The 9,634-nt window shown below is 37.8% G+C and overlaps 1 protein-coding gene across 1 annotated transcript; it reads left to right on the top strand.

Moving 5' to 3' along the window:
* The first annotated feature begins 8,354 nt into the window (after nt 1-8,354).
* LOC103706614 lies at nt 8,355-9,385 on the top strand. Its single transcript, XM_008790765.3, has 2 exons — nt 8,355-8,568; nt 8,922-9,385. The coding sequence occupies exons 1-2, from the start codon at nt 8,428-8,430 to the stop codon at nt 9,078-9,080; spliced, it is 300 nt and encodes a 99-aa protein (XP_008788987.2). The 5' UTR covers nt 8,355-8,427; the 3' UTR covers nt 9,081-9,385.
* The last annotated feature ends 249 nt before the right edge of the window (nt 9,386-9,634 follow it).

Consider the following 9,634-nt stretch of genomic DNA (forward strand, 5'->3'; position numbering starts at 1 on the left):
TCATTCCTTTTATGCCTGAACTTATGGACTGTTATTTCCTTGCCCTTATGAAGCGAAGATTACGAAAATAGTTTTGCAGGTGCATAGATTGGAATTAGTATTTCATGGTAGATGTTAGGGTTTACAATGGAAAGCAATCTTGCGAATCTAATTCTTTCCATGATTAGTAAAATTTTTCTTAGCTATAATAATGACAAAGGCAACATTATAAGCAATTCTTTTTCATTTATTTAGCTATGTTCCAATGTCTACTATTGTTAGAGATGGGCATTGGGCCGGGCCGCCCATGGCCCGGCCCGGCCCGGCACGAAGCGGGCCGTGCCAGGCACGGCCCGCTTGCTACAGTAACGGGCCATGCCTAGCACGGCCCATAAAGGGGGCCGGGGTGGGTTACGAATTTCTGGCCCGCGGGCCGAGCCCGGCCCGGCCCATAAGGGCCTGGGCTGGCACGATTCGTGGGCCAAGCACGGCACGGCCTGCGAGCCAGCCCGGCACGGTCCATAAGGGCCTGGGCTGGCACGATTCGTGGGCCAAGCACGGCACGACCCGCGAACCAGCTCGGAACGGTCCATAAGGGCCTGAACCGGGCCTGGGCCGAGCCAGGCACGACTCGTCCCCCTTAAAATAAATGAAAATAATTTTTTTTTAAATAAATTAATAAATATTGGGAACTAAGGATTTATTAATATAAAGCCACCTTAATGGTGGGGGGTTTGGCATAGACCTCTACCAGTTTGTTAATTTAAATCAAAATGGTACATGAAGAGAGGTTTGGACCTTGGTCTGGCCTCCAGAATACAATAAGAAAGGAAAAAAAATAGAGATGACTCACTTTAACAATTAAAAAAATAAAAATGTACAATTATAAAAAATTAAGAAATAAAAATAAATGATCAAAATCTTACTAATCATCAGTATTCACTATTCAGTAGTGTTTGTATCATCATCATCAGAGGATGTTGTATCATCATCATCAGAGGATGTTGTATCATGTCCACCTTTATTTTGAAGTCTCGCCTCATCATCCAACCAATCTTTGAAGCAGAGAAGCATCTCAACTGTTTCGCCAGTCATCCTACTTCTTTTTTTGTCAAGAACACGCCGACCTGCACTAAAAGCGGATTTCGATACTACTGTGGACATCGGCACAGCTAAAATATCGCGTGCAATTGCAGACATAACAGGATATTGATTTTTAACACTCTTCCACCAAGATAATACATCTAGACTCTCTATTTGATTTTCATCATATGCAGACTGAAGATCATTTCGTAAATAAAATTCTAGTTCACTACTTAAAGATGAAGAAGATGAAGATGAACTTGAAGCATGTGTGTGTTTTCTCTGTGCAATGAATGAAAAAATAGATGACGAACGAGAACTACTAGAAGAAGAAATAGAGCTTTGTACGGAAAATCTAGATCCACGAATTTTTTCATCATATATAGCATAAATATCATAAAGAAGTTGTTTTACCTCAATTTTAGCAGGTTCAGGATCTTGAATCATATTTTCACAATATGCATCAAGTAAAATTAGTACGCCATTCAATTTAACTCTTGGATCAAATACAGCAGCTAAGTTATGCATAGGACAGATCTTGTCCCAATACTCATTCCGTTTAGATTACATTTGTTCAATAATAGGCATTAAAACATCATCATATATATGTTCTGCAAATTTTTGACTAATCATATATGCTTGTTATAAAAATGAACATGAAGTTTGATAATAAATACCAGAAAGAACATTAGTAGCATTATAAAAATTAAGCAAAAAATCTTCCAAAATTTTTTCTTTATTCCAATCAATTTCAGTCAATGTAAAGCCTAATCCACGATCATTAATATATGCACTTAATAAGTTTTTATATGGGTATGCATCATGTATCATGCTATATGTTGAGTTCCAACGAGTAATTACATCAAGTTTAAATTTTTTAAAACGTTTACCATGATTTATACATAGTTTCTTAAATTCTTGAAGTCTTGATCTTGAAGCATGAATAAAAGAAACTGCATTTCTAATTTTTGAAATGACATCTTGAATCATGCCCATGCCAGCTTGAACAGAAAGATTTAAGATATGACATGCACATCTAATATGCAATAAATTTCCATTTAACATGGGATGCAATGAGTCCTGTAATTATTATTAGATGCATTATCAAAAGTAATAGACATAATTTTATCATTAATATTATATGAACATGCAGTTTGATAAATGACATTTGAAATTTGTTGCCCAGAATGTGGAAAATCAAAAGCACGAAAAGCAAGAATACGTTTATTTAATTGCCAATCATTATCAATATAATGAGCAGTAATAGCAATAAAACAATTACTACCTACAGATGCTGACCAAATATCAGAAGTTAATGAAACTTTTACATTTAAAGTAGAGAGTGTTTCAATTAAACTTTATCTTATTGCTAAAAAGTTAGTCATAGCTACTCTTCTAAATGTACGCCTACTAGTTCTTTTGCAAGCAGGTTGTAGGTTTAATTGAACATATTCTTCAAAATTAAAAGATTCACATAAACTAAAAGGTAATTCATTCTTAACTATTCATTTTACAAGTGCTTTTCTTTGATTTTCATGATTATATGCAAAATTACCTAAAAGTGATCCCCCTTGTATATTAAGGATACTTTGAAGACGAGAATCATGCATCTTATGACTCTCTTGATGTCTTTTTAAATGGCATGTTCCCCCACTACTACTACAACTATAAAGTTTGGCACATTTTTTACATTTTGCTTTCCAGACTCCATCAATCATAATTCTATCAAATTCATTCCATACAGCACTAGTCTTCTTACGAGAAGAAGTTTGATCTTCACTCGGTTCACTAGTTCTAGAGGAACTAGGAACATGGGGTTGGGGATTAGTTTCTTCTCCCTCAGAAACAGGAGGAATGCCAAAATGACTTTCCTCAAAAGATGACATATCTAAATTGATGAATGCAAAAAATAAAAACTAACCACAAGGAGGAATTGAGTAGAGGACCAGAGGTAGAGCCGAGATTTGTGAGCTTCCTCTTGTGCTCTCAACAAGAACCTCCTTCTCTTCTCAACAAGAACCTCCTCTTGTGTAGCACTTGAACACTTGCTAAATGCAAACTAAAAATTAAATTGCTAGAAGAGCACTTGCTAAATATTGTTAGAAGAGAGAAATAGTAGTAGTAGAGAATGAGAGAAGAGTTGGTTTGGTGTGGTGAGAATGAGGGAGGAAAGGGGTATTTATAGGACTCCAAATATTTTTCCCCAAAATACCCCTCAAATTAGCCGTTTTATAATTGTTGGGAGGGGTATTTTGGGTAAAAACCAAAAAATAGCTGTTATGGAACCCTTTTTTTTTTGCCAGACGGGCCGTGCCTGGCACGGCCCGTAACGGCTATTTTTTGGTAGCCAGACGGGCCGTGCCAGGCACGGCCCATAACGGCTATTTTTTTTTGCCATACGGGCCATGCCAGGCACGGCCCGTCTCGTGCCAGGGGCCGGCATGGCCCGCCAACCCACGGGCCTAGGGCCGGGCCGGGCTTAGCTTTAGGCTAAGCGGGCCGTGCCTGGCACGGCCCGTTTAGTAACAGGCCGGGCCAGGCACGACCCGTTTATTCTGTGGCCCGGTGGGCCTAGGCCGGGCCGGCCCGGCACGGCCCGATGCCCGGCCCGGCCCGATGCCCATGTCTAACTATTGTGATTAGGAATAACACTGTTATTTTTGATCGAATGCTAAGTTGGATATGTGGTAAAGTAGAACAAATACAACACGAGTATATTACAGGAACGGATGGAGTCATGTAAATTAAAGATAGTAAGTGTATTACAGGCATATGTAACGGCGATACGAGGGCATTTTAGTTTGTGTTGAAAGATACGGGAGAAGAAAGGGAAGACTAAAATAATATGGATGAAAGTTGTGAGAAATAATAAAGAACAATTTGAAATAATATCAAAGATGGTTTTAAATAATAATTCTTGGCAAAGGGGGATCGATAAAGCTGATCCCAAATAATGGGGTAAGGTTTGATAGTTATGCTTAGTCTTTTTTGGAGTCATGGTCATGAGGGGAAACAAATCATAGCAATTGGAATATTGTCATTAGATCCAAAGTGGCTTGGTATTCTCAATTCCATGTTGTGTCAGCATTCTCTCTGCGTGTGTGGGTACAATCAGGGGATAACCGAGGAAGAAAAGAGAAGAAAAGCAAACAAGGGGGAAATCCCCTTACAATCTAGAGAAGGAACATCCAGTGGCATCAGCTTGAATTAGAGGAAGGACCCGGGATCAAAATATTTTGATAATATCCATGTTTTCGAACTCTTTGGGATCAAAATTTAAGCAAAAGAAATTGAATCGAAGTATTTTAAGGCAGGTGGATTTGAGATGCTAAGAAGAAATGTTTCCGAGATATAGCAAAAAATATATGCTCTTATGATTAAATTACATTACGATCTAGCTTGGAACATCGGCAAGTAGATTTGTCCCCTAACACATGGAATTTTAACTTCCCTATGAAAGGTACATGAACCAAAATGATGGCTCATGAAATCTAGATTTACTTCAATAATTTTTCTAATCGAGATTGTTTAAAAGATTTTTTTTTTTTTTTTTTTTTTTTTGATATTGGTCTTCTAATTTGAACTAGACAAGATATTTATGCATGGGCATGGTTGACAAATGGGAGGCTGTCTAGTAAATTATTTGGCAACAAGGAAACTCATAAACAACAGAAGCAATTGTCATTAGGGAAAAAGGCAAAAAAATACAGAGCAATCTGAGGATATACAAGCTAGCCCTCTGACGTAGAATATTTAAATTAACCGTTTTCAATGAGATTTTTTCTCTCTCTCCTACTTTTCCCTTAGCTAGGGTTAGTGCAATCTATAAATTGTGGAACAATAGCCTATGGCTGGCGGCCACTTATGATTAAAAATTTCAGAGTTTCTCTTCCGCTTTCATTATGTAGTAGTTCCTTCATTAGGGCTATTCGTGAACTAAGGCCTTCCTTTGCAAACCATTGCATCAGGTGGTATCAGAACTTGGTTTCGCCTGATCTCATGCCCAGTCATGACAAAGCTGGAGGCCGCCATGCCGCTGACGGCGATGCAGGCCATCTGGGATGCTATGCGAGCTCAGGATTGCGTAGGAATGCAGATGTTGCTAAATATTTCTGAAGCATAGGGAACATGGCACTAAAGGTAGAGATGATGCTACAAGAGAGGGCCAGTAGTAGCACGGTTTAGCCTTCATGCAGGAATTCATTAGACTCCATTCGACTTGTAATGGAGAGAGGAAAGGCTCCACAGGTTTCTACTCAGACCCGTCAGGAGAACAAGGCTATGGAAAAGCAACCGCAGATAGCTAAAGACAACACTGCAAATCCCCATGCGAGGCCTATGCAGCAATTGAGCCGTGTCATCGATCCAGTGATTGCCCATGCAGGAAGGCAGTCAACATAGTTGATTGCGATGAGGAGTTTGAAGTGAATGAGGAGGAGCCTCTTGAAGGAGGTGAGCCTTCTCTATGCACCACCTGATGGCGAAAAATAGTGTTATGAAAATGAAGAGCAAGCCTACATTGTGGAAAGTAAATGCTGTCACCAAAGCTGGAAGAAGAGTAGTCACAGTGGCATAGGCTCTTCCGAGCCTGGTGCACAATTAACAATCATCTTTTTGATCTTATAATTGATAGTGGTAGCTATTATAAGAATGCTATTGATAGAGATACTGTTCGAGTTTTGCTGCTACCTGCTGAACAGCATCTTAATCCATGCATACTCTATTGGGTGGATAAAAGCTATGGGTGAAATTAGGGTGTCTGAGAGATGTAAAGTTCCTTTCTCTATAGGTAGGTACAAGGATGCGGCTTATTGTGATATTGTAGACATGGATGCTTGTAGTTTGATTTTTGGCAGGTAAGCTGTGGTTGCTAAGCATTTGGGTAGAGAGTCTTGTGTACAAGTTTGTAAAGAACGGCTTATTCAAAGGAAATTTCCATCCTAAAACTTCTAAAGTGGAGGGGAGGGCTTTCCTTACTTTGACCTATTCCAAGCATGAGTTAGAGGCTTAACTTCAAAGAGTCAATGGAAGCCTCCGCATTGGTTGTGAAAGCACTAAGGATTTGTTTACGGAAAGAATTTTTTTTTACTGAAATATTTTTTCTTGAAAAACTGATTCTGAGAATATGATGCTTGGAAAAATAAATTTGGCATATTTGGTTGACCATAAAAAAGTGGTACATTCTAAAATGGCTTATGTTTGGCTGAACATCTACTTCTTAAGAAAGTTGTTTAAAATATTAATTATACCTTTTAATAAAGAAAAAGATCTTATCTATGGATTTTGATGAATTAAGAGTAGTTTTGAAAAAAAAAGATCCCAATTTCCAACAGGTGAAAAAGTAGCTTTCTCATATCTCTCATGGGTTTTCTTTTTCTTGAAGCATGGACTTATTCTCTCATGCTACTTTTTTATCTCTTTCTTTTGAAAACTCCAACCAAACAAGAGGTCTTTCTTCGTTTTTCTATTGACCATACTTTCTTCCTACTTTTCCTGCGAACCGAACGAGTCCTAATAATAGTTAGCAGTGAGGAGAAGTCAACGGTGGTAGTTCTAGATGCAGTCAAGCCACTATTGAAAGAATTTGTAGACATTACGCAAGAAGAGTTGTCAGACATTTTAGTCCCTATATGAGATATCTAGCATTAGATACATTAGGTGCCAAGAGAAAGTTAGTCTAATTTACCTCGCTATAGGTTAAGTCCAAAGGAGAATGAGATTTCGAGGGAAAAGGTAATTGTAGAATGAGATTTCTACATAATGCTCTATTCTTATTTTTGTTGTTCCCCAAAGCCCTATCTAACTTAGGCATTGGAAGGCCCCGATCAGATTAGCTCTGACAGCCTCCCATTGTTCTTTTCCTTTCCCTATGTGTAGGTTGATTGATAGTATTCAAGCCTTCCAGATCATCAAACTGGGTTTTGGTGGTAACAATACCTATAGAAGCTGATCAAGTATTAGATATATCAGCTAAAATGAGAAAAATGTCTTGTTGGTGATTTTGTATGACAAGGTAGTGGTGGCACAATATTTCTCGAGATCATATAAACCTATTGTACTAAAATATTGGCTATCTATCTTGGAAGATAATAAAGTTGCCTGCAAAGCTTTTATCATCATCATCATCATCATCATTTTATAGGAGTGTAGGCACGACCATTGTGCATTCATTTAGGTGGCATTTAGTGACTCAAATAGGATCATCATGATGATTTTTAGATCATCGCTGATCCTTATCCTATGGTAATCTAATTCTTAGTGATCTAAGATCACTGTGTTTGATATGCTATGTTCCAGTAATTAAAGATTCTTAGCTATCCATGAATAACCTGTTTAGTATTCCATAGAAATCCAAAATACTAACCATATAATACCAAAAATACCTTAATATATTCTATAAAAATATATTTATTAGTCTTATAAATTATCAATCCTATAAAGATATATTAATTATTATTATGGAATTAATAGTTGTTTATGCTTATAATATATTATTTTTAATACTAATATTTATTTTGATTAGGAAAATAAGGCAAATGAAACAAATGTATTAGATAATTTCGTTATATAAATATAAAGTACACTAATATATTTCTGCTATAATTTAAAATTATCATTGAATAATAATATAATAATAATATATTATAATATATATATCCTAAAAATAATATATAATATTAATATAATTATAATATATTAATGGAATATTGATATACTAATTCTTTTCGCTAGCTCAAGTGGTATTTTTTTCTCAAATTTCAACCCAAGATTACTATGTTGGGATGATCTTGGATTTCCAACCTCAAGGATGAGTATCTTGTCACTAAGTTAGATGGTGATTTGAGGAGTGAGGATGATTTGGGATCACTGCTACTAGGATCATTATGGTGCAACTAAATACGGTAATCTCATTATCTCCACCTATATCATTCTTGATCTTGCGATGATTATCCCGTACCAAACATCCCCTTTAAGAGGTCGGGGATCATGGTCTAGCTTGGTATAAAGGGGGACATTTCTAACAGAACACAAAACTAACAAAAGTTAAAAACAAAACTGATTTTTTTCCTTGCAAATTTACCGCGGTGTGAAAAAGCTTAAGTTTCATTTATTTTACACCAATTATTCTCGCGGGTTAATAGAAAAAATTGTAGAACCGTTGACGGAATGGGAAGCCCGATTATTTCGGTTTTCGGTTTTTTGCTAAACCGATGCCGACGGGCTCTCTCCCCTTCCCTTAATAATAGAAGGAGAAGAAGCTTGGAAGGCGCCCTCTTTCTCTGATCCAATTTTCCGGCAAACCCACCAGAAAACAGACACGAGAGAAAGGAGGAAGAGAAGAAGAAGAAGAAGAAGAAGAAGAGAATGGCAAGCACTGAAGAAACGGTAGGAGATGTTGACGCTTTCCCCGCTGTGAACGCCTCCAGAGAACTGAACCTTGGCGTGCCCGAGCAGTTCCCCGTCGACCCTGTCTCCTCCGATGTTGCGACTGCCAAGGAGCTCAAGGTATTGGCTGACACCTTTGAAATTATTTTTTTCTTTTCTTTCAAATCCAAGACTACGTACAAAGAAGATGAAGACAAATAAAGGAGGAGATTTGCTCAACAATAAACTCCAATGATCTTAAATTATGCACTTCTTGCATGTGCTTCTGTTTATGATAATTTTGTTCCTACTACGTACGTCGGTATTGTAAGGTCCTCTCTCTCTCTCTCTCTCAATGTCTACTCTTTTGTAAGCGTATTATAAGGTCCGTTTGATAATAATTCTAGTTTCAGTGGAAAGGAACTGAATGAATAAATAGAAAATATTGTGTTATTATGAGCTTTCTGAACAAGACATTGGTCTGCAAACGGTAGGAGGAGACGGAGGGGAGGGCGAGAGCAAAGGCCCAGGCTGATGCGGCGGGAAAGTGCGATTTGGGCAGCACTCTGATGTCCGTTCTCATGGTCTCTGGCGTGGTCGTCGTTGCAGTTGGGGTGGCGTTCTTTGTCACAAAGAAGTTGAAAGAAGCATAATTCAGACAGCTCTCCTTTTCTTGGTGTCAACTTCAAGTTCTTCCCGTTATTACATTTTTTTTTTCTCGCTCTCCTTTGGCGGCCAGAAGATCAGCGAGACGGCATTATTAATGTCACGATCTTTTTTTTTTCCTTTTCTGAAAATGAAAAATTTCTGAGATCAGCTGTTTTGTAATACATATTCAAGTCTAACAAAGACTGTTCATTATAGTTGTTTAGATGGTGGATGTTATGAAATCTACCATATGTCTATTTGGATTTATCCATTTTCTTTTATTTATAATACTTGAATTACCCTACCTCTTGTATTTTTAAGGGCTTGTTTGGCAAGTATCTGCTAGCCAGTAGGATCATCCTGGAAGAAAGCTCGAGGGTTGGAGAGAAGGAAGAAGCAGCAGTAAGCCAGTAATAGGAGAGGCCCGTGAGTCGAGTCACGACCTCTGAAAAAAAAATAACCTAGTGCATGAGGCTTCTACCGTTGCAAAGTTTGTGGAAGGTCAGATATATACATCTTTATTTCCACATAGAGAGCATATTTCATTATTTTGAATCCA

The sequence above is a fragment of the Phoenix dactylifera genome, unplaced genomic scaffold, assembly GCF_009389715.1.
Source record: "Phoenix dactylifera cultivar Barhee BC4 unplaced genomic scaffold, palm_55x_up_171113_PBpolish2nd_filt_p 000275F, whole genome shotgun sequence".
Taxonomy (NCBI): Eukaryota; Viridiplantae; Streptophyta; class Magnoliopsida; order Arecales; family Arecaceae; genus Phoenix; species Phoenix dactylifera.

What these genes read in the sequence shown, in the direction of transcription:
- LOC103706614 (XM_008790765.3), top strand. Translation starts at nt 8,428, where the DNA reads ATGGCAAGCACTGAAGAAACGGTAGGAGATGTTGACGCTTTCCCCGCT. An exon ending in CGACTGCCAAGGAGCTCAAG is followed by an intron (nt 8,569 to 8,921) that starts GTATTGGCTGAC and finishes TGCAAACGGTAG; the next exon opens with GAGGAGACGGAGGGGAGGGC.